The sequence below is a fragment of the Somniosus microcephalus genome, chromosome 3, assembly GCF_052327205.1.
Source record: "Somniosus microcephalus isolate GS21.2 chromosome 3, FLI_Smic_1.0, whole genome shotgun sequence".
Taxonomy (NCBI): Eukaryota; Metazoa; Chordata; class Chondrichthyes; order Squaliformes; family Somniosidae; genus Somniosus; species Somniosus microcephalus.
In genome coordinates this window covers 27,656,424-27,678,445 of record NC_140989.1, presented here as the reverse complement: position 1 = coordinate 27,678,445, position 22,022 = coordinate 27,656,424, and the positions used below count along the sequence as shown (strand labels likewise).

Sequence of the window (22,022 nt, the reverse complement as noted above, 5' to 3'; positions counted from 1 at the left end):
AGTTTGGTCCTCTTCTGGCCCCGACATCTCTTCCTGCTAGATTGGGCTGCCAGGAAAGCCACAACCCGATCTGCATATTTAAAGAAAGATCCCAGCTGGTTTCCAGCACTTCTCAGAAGAGCATGTTAAAATAGAAGCAGGTGGGAAGAGAGCAGGACGTCAGTGGGTTAGTCCCACAAGCAAATTTGAAATCGCCCTTCATATCATGGTACCGTTGGATATAATAATCAGCCACTAGCAATATCCAGCCTGCTGGATAAATGTTGGATCTGTCAAGAACCTGATGAGACAAAAGCGAAATACTGCGGATGCTGGATATCTGAAATAAAAACAAAGTGCTGGAAATACTCAGCAGGTCAGGCAGCATCTGTGGAGAGAGAAACAAAGTTAATATTTCAGGTCAATGACCTTTCATCAGAACTGGAAAAGATTAGACTACAGGCTAGGTACATTCCAACAAGAGGGAAGGGTAAGGGAACCAAAGCAAGGGCTCCTTGGATGATGAGGGAGATAGAGAAGATGATGAAACAAAAAAAGAGGGTGCATGATGCATGTCAGGTGAATTCTTCAAGGGACAACCAGACCAAATACAGTAAGTTGAGAGGGGAAGTGAGGATGAAAATAAGATTGGCAAAGAGGGAATATGAGAGTAGAATGGCGGTTAACATAAAAGGGAACCCAAAAACTCTTCTACCGGCATGTAAACAGAAAGCGGGTAGTAAGAGGCGGGGTGGGGCCTATTAGAGACAAAGAAGGTGATATATGCTTAGAGGTGCAGGGCCAGGCTAGAATACTCAATGAATACTTTGTATCGGTGTTTACTAAGGAGGTGGATGCTGACAAAATATCGGTAGAAGTGGAAAAGGTAGAAGCAATGGAAAGGGTGAAAATTGATAGACAGGATGCGCTAGAAAGACCGGGTATGCTTAGAGTGGACAGTCGCCTGCTCCAGATGGCTTGCATCCCAGGTTGCTAAGGGAATTGGGGGAGGAGATAGCGGAAGGGCTTGCCATAATTTTCCAATCTTGCCTAGATGCGGGGGAGGTACCTGAGGATTGGAAAGTGGCAAATGTGACACCATTGTTCAAGAAAGAGTGTAAGGACAATCCTAGTAACTACAGGCTGGTCAGTTTAACATCAATGGTGGGTAAAGTTTTAGAAACAATAATCAAGGAAAAAATTAACGGGCATTTGGAGAGGTTTAAGCTAATTAAGGAGAGCCAACATGGGTTAGTAAAAGGAAGATCGTGTTTGGCTAATCTAATTGAATTTTTCGATGACGTAACAGAGAGGGTTGATGAAGGGAATGCAATGGATGTTGTCAACATGGATTTTCGGAAGGTGTTTGACAAAGTACCACATGGAAGACTGGTTAACAAAATTGAGGCTCATGGAATAGGTGGGTCAGTGGCAGCATGGATAAGGAATTGGCTTAAGGACAGAAAACAGCGAGTTGTGGTAAATGGCTGTGTTTCAGACTGGAGGATGGTAAACAGTGGTGTTCCCCAAGGGTCAGTGCTGGGACCACTGCTTTTTTTGACATACAGTATATATAAATGACCTGGATATTGGAATACAGAGTAGAATTTCTAAATTTGCCAATGACACCAAACTTGGGGGTGTGGCAAACAGTGATGATGATATCAATCGACTGCAACAGGACATAGAAAGGCTAGCAGAATGGGCAGACAAGTGGCAGATGGAATTTAATACAGAGAAGTGTGAGGTGTTGCATTTTGGCAGAAGGAACAGGGAGAGGCAATGTACACTTAATGGCACAGTTTTAAAGAGTGTGCAGAGACAGAGGGACCTGGGAGTTAATGTGCATAGGTCGCTGAAGGTGGCAGGACATATTGAGAGAGTGGTTAACAAAGCATATGGGATCTTGGGCTTCATAAATAGAGGTATTGAGTACAAAAGTAGAGAAGTTATACAGAACCTTTATAAAGCGCTGGTTAGGCCACAACTAGAGTATTTCGTCCAGTTCTGGTCACCACACTTTAGGAAGGGTGTGAAGGCCCTTGAGAGGGTGCAGAGGAGATTTACCAGAATGGTTCTGGGGATGGGGGATCTTAGCTACAAGAACAGGTTGGAGAAGCTGGATTAATTTATTACAGCCCAGGAGGTTGAGGGGTGATTTGATAGAGCTGTACAAGATTATGACAGGTTTGGATAGGCTAGATGGGGAAAGGCTGTTCCCACTAGTCGATGGGACAAGGACCAGGGGACACAGATTTAAGGTTTTGGGCAAGAGATACAGGGGGGATGTGAGGAAAAACTTTTTTACACAGCGAGTGGTGATGACCTGGAATTCACTGCCGATGGAAGTGGTGGAAGCAGAGACACTCAATGTTTTCAAGGGGGGACTGGATAGGCACTTGAGGGAAATAAACTTGCAGGGCTATGGGGATAGAACGGGGGAATGGGACTGACTGGGTTGCTCTACAGAGAGCCGGCACGGACTCGATCGGCTGAATGGCCTCCTTCTGTGTCGTTATGACTCTATGAGATGTAGCAGATTTTAAGCAAGTAAAGAGGCAGGGAAAGTGGGGAGGGGAGGAAAGAACAAAAGAGAAGGCCTGTGATTGGGTGGAAGGCAGGAGAAATTAAATGACAAGAGGGATGATGGAGCAAGGCGAAAAGGGGGTGGTAATGGAACAAGTAAATAAACAAAACATGAGGCAAATAGAAGGGAGAGGGAGAAAGGAAGCAAAGGGAGCGAGCAGAGGAAGAGGGTGGAGAGGATCACGATGAGCATGATTGGATTTTGTTAAATGTGCTGAATATACATAGTCAGTTCTCTATAGACTGTCAGTCGAGTCATCTGAATCCTGATGTGTTTTTAATACATTTCACAGTTTCTGTTGTGCTTTAATTAACATTTATTACCTGTTCCATTTATTTCAGACCCAGGTTATCAGGATGTGAAACCAAAAATCTCACATATTACAAAATTCCTGGGTGAGAAGTAAATATTTTGCAACATCTGTTTAATAAGAACATAAGAAATAGGGGCAGGAGTAGGCCATTCGGCCCCTCAAGTCTGCTCCGCCATTCAATAAGATCATAGCCGATCTTCTACCTCAACTCTACTTTCCTGCACTATCCCCATATCCCTTGATTCTCTTAATATTCAAAAATCTATCGATCTCTGTCTTGAATATACTCAACGACTGAGCCTCCACAGCCCTCTGGGGTAGAGAATTCCAAAGATTCACCACCCTCTGAGTGAAGAAATTTCTTCTCATCTCAGTCCTAAATGGCCGACCCCTTATTCTGAGACTGTGACCCCTGGCTCTAGACTCCCCAACCAGGGGAAACATCCTCCCTGCATCTACCCTGTCAAGCCTCGTAAGAATTTTGTATGTTTCAATGAGATCACCTCTCATTCTTCTAAACTCTAGAGAATATGGGCCTAGTCTACTCGATCTCTCCTCATAGGAGCGTTATGCATAAGGGAAGTAATGTGGCATTTTTATGGCTTAATTAACAGCACAATTTTGAATTTGCAAATAAAGATGTACCATTGTAAATGGAAAGCCCATATTAAGGAATATTAACATTATTAAAAATATAGATTGCATAAATGTAATTACTTTCTTCAAAGTTATCCAATCTTTTTGTATTTCTATACAAATTGTAGAAGACTTTGGGGAAAAAATTTGGTTGCTTTGCACCTCCCGTTAGTGCCGCAAGGTGGTGCGAAACACCTAGCGCCTGGGCGCGACACCTCTAATGCCTCCCGTGAAATTCAGCGGGAGGTTAGTGGTGGCGGTAGCTGGTAGCGCTCCGCGGCGCTGCGCCTCCGGCGATGATGTCATCGACATGCGCAGCGCCCCGCTCATGCCCTGGCCACAAACTTCGCTCATGCTCCCTGACCTACCGCCGGACGCTATGTCTGACAGGGTCAGGGTGCCATGTTTGCGGCCAGGGCGGCGCAAATTAAAGGACAGGTGCCGGGCAACCATTTTTTGGGGGGAGCCAGCACCTGCCCCCTCTCGTCGCCTCCTGCAGGGTGCCGGCCACGATCGGTCAGCCCAGCACTCCTTTTGAGTGCCTGGCTCTTTTGCCAGCACCCCTCTCCCCGGTGGTCCAGCAGGGCTGCCGGTGTGCGCTGCACTAGGCCCCTCCCCTTTAACTGTGGCGCTGCTGCACATAGCGCCTCAGTATTCAATGGGAGCGCCCCAAGGGGGAGCGCTTCCAGTAGCGCCCGGCCTCCTGCTTGGGGCGCTACCATTCAATTTTGGGCATGGGGTGCTAACTTTAGCCCCAAAGGGGAAGCGACCCAAGTTTTCCCCCTTTAACTTTTAAATAATATACTTTGGCCTAGAAATTCGACATTGGTAAAAACCTGCCGGTGCCACCACAGGCTGGTGTTAAGAGCTGCCGAAAATGATGGCGCTGGCAGGACTGGCAAATTGGCGCTGGTGGCTAATTAACATTAGCCCAGCGCCAAACTTACCATGCAACACCATTCTGGTGGCGTTAGTCCTGGCAGGAGACCCCAGTGTAGTGTGGCCGCAGCGTCATTGCAGCAAGAGCTGCCTTCTCTTAAAGCAAGGCTGTCATTTCAGAAAGCAGTTAAAGCAGAACTACCTTCTGAAATGAAAAAAATAAAAACATGTAAAAAAAGGCAGTTTTTAACCCTTACAGCTCAACTGCCTTCTAAAAAAAAATTAACATGGAAAAGAATTCCCAAATGGCAGTGTTCAGCTCTTAAAGCTGATGTACCTTACGCACCTAAAAAAATGCTAACAGTGTTTCAGCACTAATATAAATGGCTCAGCAAGCCAGGGAAAGGGCACCCAGGGTCTCGCACGCAGCACTCCAGCTTTGTGCAGGGGGTCAACACTGAAAGAGAGGTCCTCTACCCACAGGGGCCAGGAGGTCCTCCAGAAAGAAGGATGTGGGACCAGATCACCGAGGCTGTCACTGCCAGTAGTATCGCCACCACCACCTGGCTCCAGTGCCCAAAGAAGCTTCATGACCTCAGATCACTGTTCAAGGTCAGTGAATGCATCTTCAAAAGCTGTATCCTACCGACTGCACCACTAGCCTCACACACTGCTCATTGCACCACCCTGCCCACCACCCCCATCACTCACCTACCAACAATCTGTACCAAACACAAGGCACACCTCCCATTCCTAGCTTCACCTCACCCCCTTGGAGGAAATGGTGCTGGCCATTCTTGGCAGGGGCATGGCTGAGCCCTTGGCCAGCAGCGGGGCTGAAAGGATACAAGATGTTCGTATCCTCATATGTTATCCTCCTTCTCGCATGCACCTCTTGCTTTCCCGCCTTCCGCTCACGACAACTTCACCCTTGTGCCTTCCTCATTTCACACACCCAAGAAAAGCAGCCTGCCCAGCCAGTGGTTGACCAAGAAGATGGACAGGTGTGTGAAGAAGAAGAATGGGAACGGTGGCATGCTGGTTATGTTACTGGACTAGTAATCCAGAGGCCTGGACTAATGATCCAGAGACATGAGTTCTAAATCCCACAATGACAGCTGGGGAATTTAAATTCAGTTAATTAAATAAATCTGAAAAAGCTAGTGTCAGTAATAGTGACCATGAAACTACCAGATTGTCGTAAACCCATCTGGTTCACTAATGTCCTTCAGGGAAAAAAATCTGCCGTCCTTACCTGGTCTGGCCTATATGTGACTCCAGACCCACAGCAATGTGGTTCACTCTTAACTGCCCTCTGAAATGGCCTAGCAAACCACTCAGTTGTAACAAACCGTTACAAGAAACAATAAGAAGAATAAAACTGGACGAACCATCGGCATTGACCTAGGCACCGGCTTCGGACATGACAACAGTACACCCAGCCCAGCAAAGTCCTCCACACTAGCATCTGGGGACTTGTGCCAAAATTAGGAGAGCTGTCCCACAAACTAGTCAAGCAACAGCCTGACATAGTCATACTTACAGAATCATACATTTCAGCCAATGTCCCAAACTCCTCCATCATCATCCCTGGGTATGTCTGATGGGTCTGTCCCACCGGCAGGACAGATCCACCAGAGGTGACGGCACAGTGGTATACAGTTGAGAGTGGCCCTGGGAATCCTCAGCATTGACTCTGCACCCCATGAAGTCTCATGGCTTCAGGTTAAGCATGGGCAAGGAAACCGCCTGCTGATTACCACCTACCAGCCTCCCTCAGCTGATGAAACAGTACATGTTAAACACCACTTGGAAGAAGCACTGAGGGTAGCAAGGGCACTTCAATGTCCATCACCAAAAGTGGCTCGGTAGCACCACTACTGACTGAGCTAGCCGAGTCCTGAAGGACATAGCTGCCAGACTGGGCCTGTGGCAGTGGTGAGAAAACCAACATGAGGGAACATCCTACTTTATCTCATTCTCACTAAGCTACCTGTCGCAGATGCATCTGTCCATGACAGCATTGGTAGCAGTGACCACCGCACAGTCCTTGTGGAGACAAAGTCTCGCCTTCACACTGAGGACATCTTCCATTGTGTTGTGTGGCACTACTACCGTGCTAAATGGGATAGAATCAGAACAGATCTAGCAGCTCAAAACTGGGCATCCATGAGGCACTGTGGGCCATCAGCAGCAGCAGAATTGTATTCCACCACAATCTGTAACCTCATGGCCCAGCATATTCCTCACTCTACCATTACCATCAAGCCAGCGGACCAACCCTGGTTCAATGAGGAGTGTAGAAGAGCATGACAGGAGCAACACCAGATGTACCTAAAAATGAGGTGCCAACCTAGGGAAGCTACAACGCAGACTACATGCATGCTAAACAGTGGAAGCAGCATGCTATAGACAGGGCTAAGCGACCCCAAAATCAATGGATCAGATCAAAGCTCTGCAGTCCTGCCACATCCAGTCGTGAATGATGGTGGATAATTAAACAACTAACGGGAGGAGGAGGCTCCATGAATATCCCCATCCTCAATGATGGCGGAACCCAGCATGCAAGTGCAAAAGACAAGGCTGAAGCATCTTCAGCCAGAAGTGCTGAGTGGATGATCCATCTCGGCCTCCTCTTGAGGTCCCCACCATCACAGAAGCCAGTCTTAAGCCAATTCGATTCACTCCACATGATATCAAAAAAAGGCTGAGCACACTGGATACAGCAAAAGCTATGGGCCCTGACATCATCCCGGCTGTCGTGCTGAAGACTTGTGCTCCAGAACTAGCCGCGCCTCTAGCCAAGCTGTTCCAGTACAACTACAACACTGGCATCTACCCAACCATGTAGAAAACTGCCAAGGTATGTGATGCGCTATCAACAATACCAAAGACTACGAGATGGACTTAAATGAAGTAGGCTTTTATTGACTAAGAACTAGAGCATGCCTCTGCTAGTGAATCCATCCTAAGAGCTCCTGGGGGAAGGGTGGTGAGTCACCTTTATACCCGGGCTTAGGGGTGGAGCCAGGGGCTGAGACATGCCTGGACTTGTACAGGGTTAACAGTGGTTTACCACACAGGCATGTACAGGTTAACAGTGGTTTACCACATTCACCCCTCGTTTAAAAAAGAGTCCGGCGGGGTGAAGTGTTTCAAAAGTTCGTATACGAAAGTCTCTCCGGGGGTCTTGTCTGCCGTAATGATCTTCATGGTGCCGGTTGCGGCGGTTCTTTGCCCGCGGCCGCTTCTCGCGTGGGACGGAGCACTGGCGTGTCGTCCTCTCGGGGTAGGGATGGCACCGGCATGTCGTCAGTTCATGGTAGACACCCCGGTGGTGCGTCGTGGGTAGTGGTGGTGGGTGGAGGTAGTGGATGGTGATCGATGGTGTTTCGGGTGGTACCTGAGGGTGCGAGGTCTCGAATTGAGACTATGTCCTCCCGCCCGTCAGGATACGCCACGTAGGCGTACTGTGGGTTGGCGTGGAGGAGGTGAATCTTTTCGACCAGGGGGTCCGTCTTATGGCTCCTCACGTGTTTCCTGAGCAGGACGGGTCCCGGAGACGTCAGCCATGGCGGTAGTGATGTCCCCGAGGTGGATTTCCTGGGGAAGACGAACATCTTCTCGTGAGGGGTGGCGTTTGTGGCAGTACAGAGCAGTGATCGTATGGAGTGGAGCGCATCGGGGAGGACATCTTGCCAGCGGGAGATTGGGAGGCCCTTGGATTTTAGGGCGAGCTTGGCGGTCTTCCACACCGTTGCGTTCTCCCTCTCTACCTGTCCGTTACCCCGGGGGTTGTAGCTGGTAGTCCTGCTCGTGGCTATGCCCTTCTCGAGCAGGTACTGGCGCAGCTCGTCACTCATGAACGACGAGCCCCTGTCGCTGTGGATGTAATTGGGGAAGCCAAATATGGCGAACAGGTCGTGGAGGCACCTGATGACTGTGGCGCTGGTCATGCCCGGGCAGGGGATGGCGAAGGGGAAACGGGAGTACTCGTCAATAATATTGAGGAAGTACGTGTTGCGGTCAGAGGAGGGAAGGGGCCCCTTGAAATCGACGCTGAGACGTTCGAAGGGGCGGGTGGCTTTAATCAGGTGTGCCCTGTCTGGCCTATAAAAATGCGGTTTGCATTCGGCGCAGACCTGGCAGTTCCTGGTCATGGTCCTGACCTCCTCGATGGAGTAAGGCAGGTTGCGAGCTTTAATAAAGTGGAAGAACCTGGTGACCCCCGGGTGGCAGAGATCATTGTGGAGGGTCCGTAGCCTATCGACTTGTGCGTTGGCACATGTCCCACGGGATAGGGTGTCTGGGGGCTCATTAAGTTTCCCGGGCCGGTATAAGATATCGTAGTTGTAGGTGGATAGCTCGATCCTCCACCGCAATATCTTATCATTTTTGATTTTCCCCCTTTGTCTGTTGTTAAACATAAATGCTACTGACCGTTGGTCAGTGAGCAGGGTGAAACGTTTACCGGCCAGGTAATGTCTCCAGTGCCATACAGCCTCCACTATCGCCTGGGCCTCCTTCTCGACTGAGGAGTGTCGAATTTCGGGGCCCTGGAGGGTCCGTGAAAAGAAGGCCACGGGTCTCCCCGCCTGGTTAAGGGTTGCGGCTAGGGCGAAGTCGGATGCATCGCTCTCCACTTGGAAAGGGATGGACTCATCCACTGTGTGCATTGTGGCCTTCGCAATGTCCTCTTTTATGAGGGTGAAGGCCGCACGGGCCTCTGCCGTCAGGGGGAAGGAGGTTGACTTGATGAGGGGCCAGGCTTTGTCCGCATAGTTGGGCACCCACTGGGCGTAGTAAGAGAAGAACCCTAGGCATCTCTTCAGGGCTTTTAGGCAGTGGGGGGGGGGGTAGTTCCAGGAGGGGGCGCATTCGGTCGGGGTCGGGGCCGATGACTCCGTTTTCCACCACGCAGCCAAGAATAGCGAGGCGCGCGGTGCGGAACATACATTTTTCTCTGTTGTATGTCAGATTCAGCCGTTGGGCCGTATGGAGGAATTTTTCTAGGTTGGCGTCGTGGTCCTGCCGGTCATGGCCGCAGATGGTGACGTTGTCTAGATAGGGGAAGGTGGCCTGCAGCGCGTTCTGGTCAACCATCTCCCTTTGGAAGACCGAGACCCCGTTGGTGACGCCGAAGGGGACTCGGAGGAAGTGGTAGAAGCGACCGTCAGCCTCGAAGGCCGTGTACTGGCGGTCCTCAGGCCTGATGGGGAGCTGGTGGTATGCCGACTTCAGATCAATCGTCGAGAATACCCGGTATTGTGCTATCTGGTTGACCATGTCAGATATGCGGGGAAGTGGGTATGCGTCTAATTGCGTGTATCGATTGATCGTCTGGCTGTAATCAATAACCAGGCGCTGTTTCTCGCCGGTCTTTACTACCACCACTTGGGCTCGCCATGGGCTGGTGCTGCCCTCGATAATCCCTTCCCTCAGGAGTCTTTGTACTTCTGATTTAATAAAGCTCCTATCCCCGGCACTGTACCGCCTGCTTTTAGTAGCAATTGGCTTGCAGTCTTTGGCGAGGTTAGCGAACAACGGGGGGGGGTTTGACCTTCAGGGTGGACAGGCTGCATACTTTGCGTGGCGCCGTGTTTAAATTCTGCTGGCTGCAGACTGTAAGTGGGGGCAGGGGCCCGCCATATGCCATCGTGACGCTCTCCAGATGGCACTGGAAGTCTAATCCTAGCAGTACGGGAGCGCAGAGCTGTGGCAGGACGAGGAATTTAAACTCTCTGTACTCCACGCCGTTCACTGTCAGAGTCGCTACACAGTAGCCGCCGACGTCCGCCGTATGGGACTTTGAGGCCATAAAGACCTGGTGGCGTGTGCGCATAACCGATAAGGAGTAGCGTCGCACCGTGTCGGGGTGGATGAAGCTCTCCGTGCTTCCGCAGTCGAAAAGGCAATTTGTGGCATGGCCATTTACCTTTACGTTCATCATGGACCTGGCTAGTTGATGGGGCCTAGATTGGTCCAGGTTGATGGAGGCCATCGTCGAGGTCGGTGGGTCGCTGTAGTATTCGCCCACGCCGAGGGCCTGGTCCCGAGATGGTGTCCAAGATGGCGGCTCCCCCTCGGCTGGTGGTGTCCAAAATGGCGGCCCGCACGGCTCACACGTGGTTGGTGGGGTCCAAAATGGCGGCCTGTACGGTTCACACGCGGCGCTGCTGGAATTGGGGGTCGATTTCGCCTTGCACACTCTCGCGTAGTGGCCTTTCTTGCCGCATTTGGAGCAGGTCGCGTCCTTTGCTGGGCATTGCTGTCTGGGGTGCTTGGCCTGGCTGCAGAAGTAGCATTTCTGGCCTCTGGTCATTGCAGCTGTAGTTGGGCTGCTGGCGGCTTGTGGCCTTACCGGGTCCCAAGATGGCTGCTCCCGTGGCATCCACGTGGCCATCCGGTCAGGGGGGTAGGCGTCCATGTTCTGGAGGGCCACGTCTAACGAGTTAGCGAGGGCCACCGTCTTCTGCAGGTCGAGCCCCCTCTGTTCCAGCAGCCTCTGCCGAGTATAGTTGGACCTGATGCCGGCTACGTAGGCGTCTCGGATCAGGTCTTCCGTGCATTCCTTGGCCGTCACCACTTTGCAATTACAGTCCCGGCCGAGGACTCTCAGTGCCAGTAAATATTCAGCGCCCGATTCCCCGGGGCGCTGTTTTCGGGTAGCCAGGAGGAGTCTGGCGTAGACCTCGTTAACAGGCCTCACGTATTGTTCCTTTAGCGTCGCGATGGCGGCCGCGTAAGTAGTGGCGTCTCGGGTGATTGAGTAGACTCGGTGGCTCACCCGTGAGTTCAAGACAAGCCGTTTCGCGTCATCTGTAGTGACAGTAGTGCTGGAGGCCTCCAGGAAGGCTTCGAAACAGCTCAGCCAGTGTTCAAAGTTATTGGCTGCATCTGCTGCTTGAGGATCCAGGTCTAAACGTTCCGGCTTCAAGATTTGCTCCATGTTGAAAATTTAGTCAATAAAATTGATGCGCTATCAACAATGCCAAAGACTACGAGGTGGACTTAAATGAAGTAGGCTTTTATTGACTAAGAACTAGAGCATGCCTCTGCTAGTGAATCCATCCTAAGAGCTCCCGGGGGAAGGGTGGTGAGTCACCTTTATACCCGGGCTTAGGGGTGGAGCCAGGGGCTGAGACATGCCTGGACTTGTACAGGGTTAACAGTGGTTTACCACACAGGCATGTACAGGTTAACAGTGGTTTACCACAGTATGTCCTGTCCACAAAAAGCAGGAGAAATCCAATCCGGACAGTTACTGCCCCATCAGTCTACTCTCAATCATCAGCAAAGTGATGAAAGGAGTTGTCGACAGTGCTATCAAGCGACACTTACTCACTAATAACCTGCTCACCAATGCTGAGTTTGGGTTCCGCCAGGACCACTTGGCTCCAGACCTCATTACAGCCCTGGTCCAAACATGGACAGAAGAGCTGAATTCCAGAGGTGAGGTGAGAGTGACTGGCCTTGACATCAAAGCAGCATTTGATTGAGTGTGGCATCAAGGAGCCCTAGTAAAATTAAAGTCAATGGGAATCATGGGGAAAACTCCCCACTGGCTGGAGTCCTACTGAGCACAAAGGAAGAAGATTGTTAGAGGTCAATCATCTCAGCCCCAGAACATCGCTGCAGGAGTTCCTCAGGGTAGTGTCCTAGGCCCAACCATCTTCAGCTGCTTCATTAATGACCATCCCTCCATCATAAGGTCAGATGTGGGGATGTTCGCTGATGATTGCACAGTGTTCAGTTCCAATCACAACTCCTCAGATAATGAAGCCATCCAAGCCCGCATACAGCTAGACCTGGACGACATTCAGGCTTGGGCTGATAAGTGGCAAGTAACATTTGCGCCACACAAATGCCAGGCAATGACTATCTCCAACAAACTAGAGTCTAACCACCGCCCCTTGACATTCAACAGCATTAGCATCGCTGAATCCCCCACCATCAACATTCTGGGGGGTCACCATTGACCAGAAACTTAATTGGACCAGCCATATAAATACTGTGGTGACAAGAGCAGGTCAGAGGCTGGGTATTCTGCGGCGAGTGTCTCACCTCCTGAATCCCCAAAGCCTTTCCACCATCTACAAGGCACAAGTCAAGAGTGTGATGGAATACTCTCCACTTGCCTGGATGAGTGCAGCTCCAACAACACTCGAGAAGCTCGACAATATCCAGGACAAAGCAGCCCGCTAGATTGGCACCCCATCCACCACCTTAATCATTCGCTCCCTCTACCATCGGCGCATCTTGGCTGCAGTGTTTACCATCTACAAGATGCACTGCAGCAACTCGCCAAGGCTTCTTTGGCGACACCTCCCAAGCCTGCAACCTCTACCACCTAGAAGGACAAGGGCAGCAGGCACATGGGAACACCATCACCTGCAAGTTCCCCTCCAAGTTACACACCATCCTGACTTGGAAATATATCGCCATTTCTTCATAGTCGATGGGTCAAAATCTTGTAACTCCCTCCCAAACAGCACTGTGAGATTGCAATTAGGGATGGGCAATAAATGCTGGCATTGCCAGCAATGCCCACATCTCAGGAATGAATTAAAAAAAAGAAACGCTGTCACTCGATTTCACACTCCCAGCCATCAGCTCCTCAAGGTTGACCAGCAAGGCTATTTGCATTCGCCCCCACTGAAATTCAGCAGCCTTCCACCTACCATGCTGCAGCCACTGGGGTAGCACTGCGTAACATCAGTAGGCGCACACATGATAGAAAAAAAAGACTTGCATTTATATAGCACCTTTCATGTCCACCGGATGTCCCAAAGCACTTTACAGCCATTGAAGTACTTTTTGAAGTGTAATCACTGTTGTAACGTAGGAAATAGTCACTAACGGAATGCATAAGGGTGATGATTTGATTTATTGCTGTAATATTGGATGCATATATGGATAAAGTTGGATTGGAAAGTTTGCTTTGTGGTGGCTTCTATTTCAGCATTGTGGCCAAGAGAACTCTGTGATGGTCAGTAACAGAGGGAAAGTAATGTGTGAGACTAATGTTGAAAGGGAAATTGTGGTTGTGGTCACTGGGACCGTAGGCGGATGATTCCCTCCCGGATATCCCGGCCAGAAAGGGACTATCTGGGTTGCATCCTTCCATCTGCTTCCTCCTCTTCTGTTTCCTCCTCTTCTGCTTCCTTCTCTTCTGCGTCTTCCTCTTCTGCGTTTTCCACTTCCCTCTGCGAATGGATGCGGTAAATCTAAAATAAAAGCATAAATTGCTAGAAATACACAGCAGGTCAGGCAGCATCTTGACCTGAGACGTGAACTCTTTCTCTCTCCACGGATGCTGCTTGACCTGCGGATTATTCCCAGCATTTTCTGTCTTCTCAGAGGCCTTCCTTTACCATCCGAAGCCTTGAAAATGTCCAGCAGCACTCCCTGCACACTTAAAAAATGTTTTAACATATATTGCACCAAGCCACTGCTTCAATAAAATAATGCTTCAAACTGCGCGCAAAATTCAGTCTCATTACACAAAGAAAAGATTGGAGTTCTAAATCAAGCGCTAATGGCATAGCTCAGTGGCGTTAAACTCGAAGCGCTGACCAATATCAGGTGCAGACTAATCACAAGTCATCATTGCCACAGGCTCTTTCCAGTTCTTAAAGTGGAGGTTCATTGATGCTGCAGAACTTCATTCTCATCATTGCTGGCTGTGCAGCCATCTCAGCCAGCAGCAGCAGGTCAAGGAGAAGGAGCCAGGCAACTCAAGCAGCCGTAATGATGGCAGATCCATGCCCCAGAGAGAGAGAGAGCCCGCAGATTCTGCGACCATGCATTGGAGACATTGGTGTTCGCAGTGGAAAGACGGAGGGCGGTGCTTTACCCGGAAAGTGACAGGAAGCCTTTGCTGCAAGTCTTCCGCGCCATGTGGAGGGAGGTAGTCCAGCTTGTCTCGGGCAGTACTGTGGTCCCCAGGCCCCACACACAGAGCAGGAAGAAATTTAACAACCTCACTCGGGTGGTCAGGGTGAGTCAATGCTTCAACAAATGCTACATACCACCATCTGAACCACAGTCTGCACACACTGCCCAAAGCAGCACACCCCCAGCACTCACCCACCAACAATCTCTACCTACCAACACTCACACCCACATCTCACATCTTGCACACAATGACAACTATGGCAGGCACATCATCAACCACATTGCTCCACACTCACACACTTTCCTTTCTCTTGCAGGCCAAGGTGGCTCGCAACAGGAGGGAGCAGGAGTGCACAGGCGGGGGACAAGCCAAAACCACTGTCTGAACTAGAGACTCGAGTGCTGCAAATTATAGGGTGTCATGTCCACCTGCGACATTGACCCCTTTGGGACAACAAAGGTATGTTCATCCCTACTCCCTTCTCACATCCCCCTTCCCCCTCACCCCACAAGCCTTTCACACTTTCCAGCTAATCATGCCGTATGCATGCATTTCTCCCTTCCTGCCCCCTCCCTACCCCTTAACCCGAATCTTGTGCCTTTATGCTTTCAGATAATGAGTAAGCACCTGAGCACCCTGTCCCTGAGGGTACCGTTGAGAGCGAGGCGGGAGAAGAGGAGGAGGAAGAAGACACTGCGTCACTGCATGTCTCACCCGCAGTCACCAGCTCAGCTACTGGCACTATGCCTTCTTTAGAGGCTAGTATATACTACATAAGAACAGAAGAACTAGGAGCAGGAATAGGCCATTCGGCCTGACATCGGTAGTGGGGAAAATGCTAGAGTCCATTATAAAGGATGTAATAGCTGAGCACTTGGAAAAACAGTGACGGATCGGACAAAGTCAACATGGATTTACAAAAGGTAAATCGTGCTTGACTAATCTACTGGAATTTTTTGAGGATGTAACTGGGAAAATAGATCAGGGCGAACCAGTAGATGTGTATTTGGACTTTCAAAAGGCTTTCGATAAGGTCCCGCATAAGAGATTAGCATGTAAAGTTAAGGCACATGGGATTGGGGGAAAGGTATTGACTTGGATAGAGAACTGGTTGGCGGACAGAAAGCAGAGAGTAGGAATTAACAGGTCTTTTTCCGAGTGGCAGGCAGTGACTAGTGGGGTACCACAGGGATCGGCCCTTGGGCCCCAGCTATTCACAATATACATTAATGATCTAGATAAGGGAACTAGATGTAATATCTCCAAGTTTGCAGACGACACAAAGCTGGGTGGGCGTGTGTGCTGCGAGGAGGATACCGAGAAACTCCAGGATGATTTGGACAGGTTGGGTGAATGGGCAGAAGCGTGGCAGATGCAATATAACGTGGATAAATGCGAGGTTATCCACTTTGATGTCAAAAACAGAAAGGCAGACTATTATCTGAATGGCAATAGATTGGGAGAAAGGGAAGTGCAACGAGATCTGGGTGTCCTTGTGCACCAGTCACTGAAGGTAAGCATGCAGGTGCAGCAGGCGGTGAAGAAGGCAAATGGTATGTTGGCCTTCATAGCGAAAGGGTTTGAGTACAGGAGCAAGGATGTCCTGCTGCAGTTGTACAGGGCCTTGGTGAGACCACACTTTGAGTACCGTGTGCAGTTTTGGTCACCTTATCTGAGGAAGGTGTTCTTGCCATGGAAGGAGTTCAGCGAAGATTCACAAGGCTGATCCCTGGGATGGCAGGAATGACGTATGAGGAGAGATTGGGTCGATTGGGATTATACTCGCTGGAGTTTAGAAGAATGAGAGGGGATCTCATCGAAACTTATAAAATTCTGACAGGTCTGGACAAACTAGATGCAGGTAGAATGTTCCCGATGGTCGGAGAGTCCAGAACCAGGGGTCATAGTCTAAGGATAAGGGGTAAGCCATTTAGGACAGAGATGAGGAAGAATTTCTTCACCCAGAGAGTGGTGAACCTATGGAATTCTCTACCACAGAAGGCGGTTGAGGCCAAGTCTTTAAATATATTCAAGAAGGAGTTAGATATATTTCTTAAAGCTAAAGGTATCAAGGGATATGGGGAGAAGGCAGGTACGGGGTACTGAGTTTGGATGATCAGCCATGATCTCATCGAATGGCGGAGCAGGCTCGAGGGGCTGAATGGCCTACTCCTGCTCCTATCTTCTATGTTTCTATGTAAGCCTGCCCCGCCATTCAATAAGATCCTGGCTGATCTGATCTTGGCCTCAACTCCGCTTTCCCACCCTTTCCCCATAACCCTTGACTCCCCTGTAGCTCAAATATCTGTCTATCTCCGCCTTGAATATATTCAATGACTCCGCCTCCACAGCTCTCTGGGGTAGAGAACTCCAAAGATTCACGACCCTCTGAGAGAAGAAATTCCTCCTCATCTCCGTTTTAAATGGGTGACCCCTTATCCTGAAACTATGCCTGCTAGTTCTAGATTCCCCCACGAGAGGAAACATCCTCCCTGCATCTACACTGTCAAGCCGCCTCAGAATCTTATACGTTTCAATAAGATCACCTCTCATTCTTCTAAACTCTAATGCGTATAGGCCTAATCTGTTCAACCTTTCTTCATAAGACAATCCCTTCATCTCAGGAATTAACCTATTGAACCTTCTCTGAACTGCCTCCAATGCAAGTATATCCTTCCTTAAATAAGGAGACCAAAACTGCACGCAGTACTCCAGGTGTGGTCACACCAGCGCCCTGTACAGTTGTAGCAAGACTTCCCTACTTTTATACTCCATCCCTCTTGCAATAAAGGCCAACATTCCATTTGCCTTCCTAATTACTTGCTGTACCTGCATGCTAGCTTTTTGTGGTTCATGTACGAGGACCCCCAGATCCCTCTGTTCCGCAGCATTTTGTAATCTCTCCATTTAAATAATAATTTGCCTTTTTATTTTTCTTACCAAAGTGGATAACCTCACATTTTCCCACATTATACTCCATCTGCCAAATTTTTGCCCACTCACTTAACCTATCTATATCCCTTTGCAGACTCTTTGGGCAGGATTTTCATTGGGCCGTTGAGGCAGGATTGGAGGCATGTGGGGGGTTAAAATCCCGAAATCAGGGGCGGCACAAGCCCATCCCGCACCCAAACCCGTCTCCATGCCAGTTTCAAAGGAGGTGGGTACCCGACCTGTGCTGGGAGCCGCCTCCCTGAGGCAGGAAGGGGATTAGTGCCAATTAACTGCCTGTTAACAGGTAGTTAAAAGGCAGTTTTTAGCCTAATCCCTATTTTCATTCTTGAAGTGTGGGATTCCCGACAGCTCCAAACCACGTCAAGTTAGCAAGGCGGGCCATCGGGCTGAAGGGCTTGGAGGGGTCGAGATGTCCGGTGTTCAGGTGAGTGATGGGTGCATGAGTGCAGAGGTAAGTGTGTTAAGTGTGTTTAAAGTGTTTAAAGAAGTTTTACTTACCTTTACAGCCTTCCTTCCTTCAGGTCTCGGGAGTCCCTCATCTCACCGGCACAGAAAGCAGAATGGCCGCGATCTGTCAAAAATTGCAGCATTCAGCTTTCTGTTCCGGAGAGATCTCTAAATCATCCTGAGAGGAAGGAATTAACAGAGTACAGATTGTCAGTGTTTGACAGCTTCAAACAGTTGTCAAATGCTGATATTTCATCTGTCAAAAGGTCTTGACAGATGAAATATCAATCTGTGATGTCACCTGTTGCCGGGTGGCCCTTAATTGACCTGCTGAGCCCGCTGGGCGGGCTCAACAAGGTCAATCAAGTCAAAATCGCATGGGTTGGCTACAACTCGATGGAGGCGGGACTACAACCCCAAAAGTTGTAGTCCCGCCTCCCCAATGAAAATCCAGCCCTTTGTGTCCGCCTCACAACTTGCTTTCCCACCTATCTTTATATCATCAGCAAATTTGGCTACAGTACACATGGACCCTTCATCCATGTCATTAATATAGATTGTAAATAGTTGAGGCCCCAGCACTGACCCCAGTGGCACCCCACTAGTTACAGTTTGCCAACCTGAAAATGACCCATTTATCCCGACTCTTTGTTTTCTGTTAGTTAGCCAATCCTCTATCCATGCTAATATATTACCCCCAACCCCGGGAGCTCTTATCTTGTGCAGTAACCTTTTATGTGACACCTTATCGAATGCCTTCTGGAAATCTAAATACACTACATCTACTGGTTCCCCTTTATCCACCCTGCTCGTTACATCCTCAAAGAACTCTAGCAAATTTGTCATACACGATTTCCCTTTCATAAAACAATGTTGACTCTGCTTGATTGTATTATGATTTTCTAAATGTCCTGCTATTACTTCCTTAATAATGGATTCCAGCATTTTCCCAATGACAGACATTAGGCTAACTGGCCTATAGTTTCCTGCTTTCTGCCTCCCTCCTTTCTTGAATAGGGGCGTTACATTTGTGGTTTTCCAATCTGCTGGGACCTCTCCAGAATCCAGGGAATTTTGGTAGATTACAACCAACGCATCCACTATCTCTGCAGCCACTTCTTTTAAGACTCTAGGATGCAGGCCATCAGGTCCAGGGGACTTGTCAGCCTTTAGCCCATTAGTTTGCCTAGTATTTTTTCTCTAGTGATAGTCATTGTTTTAGATTCCTCCCTCCCTATAGCCCCTTGATTATCAATTATTATTGGGATGCTTTTAGCGTCTTCTCCTGTGAAGACTGATACAAAATATTTGTTCAAAGTCTCTGTCAGTTCCCTGTTTCCCATTATTAATTCCCCAGTCTCATCCTCTAAGGGACCAACATTTACTTTAGCTACTCTCTTCCTTTTTATATACCTGTAGAAGCTCTTACTGTCTGTTTTTAGATGTTTTGCTAGTTTACTTTCATAATCTATCTTCTCCCTCTTTATTTTTTTTTAGTCATCCTTTGCTAGTTTCTAAAAATTTCCCAATCCTCTGGCCTACCAGTAATTTTCGCAACATTGTATGCCTTTTCTTTCAATTTGATACCATCCTTAACTTCCTTAGTTAGCCACGGATGGTTCATCCTTCTCGTAGAGTCTTTCTTTCTCACTGGAATAAACCTTTGCTGAGAGTTATAAAATATCTCCTTAAATGTCTGCCACTGCTTATATACCGTCTTACCCTTTAATCTATTTTCCCAGTCTACTTTAGCCAACTTTGTCTTCATACCTTTGTAATTGCCTTTATTTAAGTTTAGGACACTAGTTTCAGACCCAAGTTTCTCACCCTCAAACTGAATTTGAAATTCTATCATGCTTCTTCTTTTTCTTATCGTGTCCACGGACAGTCTATACATAGCCCAGCCAGAACTGGACACATTTTTGCGCCTTGTTGTTGAATTCAGCAAGATCTGCAACAGTGCAGGGTTCCTCTAATGATGGGCATTGCAGGAGATGTTGCATAGTCTGTGCCTGAGTTCCACATTCACAAGTTGTCAGGCTGGTTGAATATCCCCAGTTGCTTAGTGACACCTTTGAGCAACCTACACCGGTCCTAAGTCTGTTAAGGCACTTCCAGGTTGCCCAGTTGCAATTAGCTCCTGGGGGAAGGCTTTCATCAAGTAAAATTTCCATCGCTGGGGGTTGTTCAAGACTGGCGAGCCGGTCTTTCCACAAGGCGATGCGGGCTTCAGATGAGGTTGATTGTAATTGATCATGCTATGATCACTCTTCCCCAGAGGATCCTTTACTATGAGATCATTAATTAATCCTGTCTCATTACACATTACCAGATCTAAAATAGCCTTCTCCCTGGTTGGTTCCACAGCATATTGTTCTGAGAAACCATCCCGAATACATTCTATGAACTCGTCCTCAAGGCTACCCTTGCCAATCTATATGAAGATTAAAATCGCCCATGATTAACGCAGTACCTTTCTTACAAGCCCCTATTATTTCTTGATTTATACTCTGTCCTACAGTGTAGCTACTGTTAGGGGGCCTATAGACTACTCCCACCAGTGACTTCTTTCCCTTTTTATTTCTTATCTCCACCTAAACTGTAGCGGGATCTGCACAGGTTGATGCACCAGGGACGAGAGGGCTGCAGCAAGGCCAGGGCGAAAGGGTAGCTCAGGAGCCAGCTCCCCAGAGGGAGAGTTCGCATGCAAGTTCTGCTGCACAGGACTCAAATGAGGACCTCAATGGGGAGGCATTTAGAAGAAGGATGATGGGCATGCACACGGAGATGATAGGTGCAATGGCAAGGGTGCCCGAGAACCTCTCGGCAATGGTAAGGAGCATGGAGGAGTCCACCTCCAACATTGAACAGAGCTCTGCGCACACCATGGAGCTCATCATTTCCAGTCTGCAAAGGATGGTAGACTCCCAGAGAGACCGTGGTGACCCAGGCCTGATGCCGCGTGTGATGGGCGATCTGGCAGCTTCCATTGCAGCACAGGCAGAAGTGATGCAACGTCTTCATGCAGTATGCTTGGTGGCATTCAATCTCAGACTGCTCTCATGCAGTCTCAGCTTGATGCAATGCAAGCTGCCATCATGGCTGGGTCTACCACCATCGACTGGGGCTTTCACGGCATTGCAGGCTAGCAATCTGTGCTGCAACAGATTGCTAGGGATGCTGAGGTGTTGCCCCAGGGGAGTGGCAGTGAGTCAGTGGAGCAGGAAGCTCTCTCAGGATGACAGCATTCCTGCTCCCACCACTGGCACTCTGCCATTGTCCTTGTCGCTACCTGTCGTCCAGCCAGCCCAGAATGCTGCCGCCCATGCTGAGGTGGTGCAGTCTACAGCTGGGCCTTCCAGGCTCAGAGCTGGTCGAGGGCGTCCTGCAAGGCCATCTGAAGTCTTCCGCACAGACACTCAGCAGCCTTCCACCAGCTGTGCTGCAGCCACTGTGCCAACACTTCGTAGGAACACTAGAGTAGGCAAAGGCACAGTAACGAGAGGCACTAAGGGATTGCACAAGGGTGAATAGGTGTTTGTATTGTTGTAAATATGTGTTCAATGATTATTGATGAATTTATTAATTCAATTTGGATTATTTTGTGATGTCTCTCATTTCAGCTTTGCGCGGTGATATGGCCTGCGATAGAGATGGAATGATGGGGATGTGGTGAGCAACGGGGATCTAGGGTTTAATTTATTGGAACCGCAGTCTGATGATCCAGAAGACCAATTGAGTGGCTGCCTCCTCCCTCGCTCCTGTTCTTCCTCCTCCGCCTCATCTTCCTCTTCCTCCTCCTCCTCCTCCTCTTCTCCCTCTTCCTCCTCCTGAGGTGGTCCCGCAATCCCAGGTGACAAGGGCTGGGCCCTAATGATGGCCAAGTTGTGGAGCATGCAGCAGACGAAATAGGACACCCGCTCAGCCGAGTACTGGAGGGCTCCTCCCGAGCGGTCAAGGCAGCGGAACCGTTGCTTGAGCAGCCTGATGATCTGCTTGATGATGTTCCTGCTGGCGGCATGGCACTCATTATATCAATGCTGGGCAGGAGTTTTGAGTTTGCGGAGGGGAGTCATGAGCCAGGTGGATAGCGGATAACCCTTCATAGAATCATAGAAAGTTACAGCACGGAAGGAGGCCATTTTGGCCCATCGTGTCCGCGCCGGCCAACAAAGAGCTATCTAGCCTAATCCCACTTCCCAGCTCTTGGTGTACTTTTTAAATGTGGTTAGGGTTCCTGGCTCTACCACCCTTTCGGGCAATGAGTTCCAGACCCCCACAATCCTCTGGGTGAAGAAATTTCCCCTCAAATCCCCTCTAAACCTTCC

The 22,022-nt window shown here is 49.2% G+C and overlaps 1 protein-coding gene across 1 annotated transcript in view; it reads left to right on the top strand.

The window, feature by feature from the left end:
- The window catches only part of LOC147120926 (cation channel sperm-associated auxiliary subunit epsilon-like), a 196,855-nt gene that overhangs the window by 103,581 nt on the left and 71,252 nt on the right, over positions 1 to 22,022 (top strand). Inside the window, exon 11 of the mRNA XM_085979704.1 lies at positions 2,908 to 2,961. Coding sequence (XP_085835830.1) covers positions 2,908 to 2,961 — 54 coding nt within the window. The remainder of the gene's footprint in view (positions 1 to 2,907; positions 2,962 to 22,022) is intronic.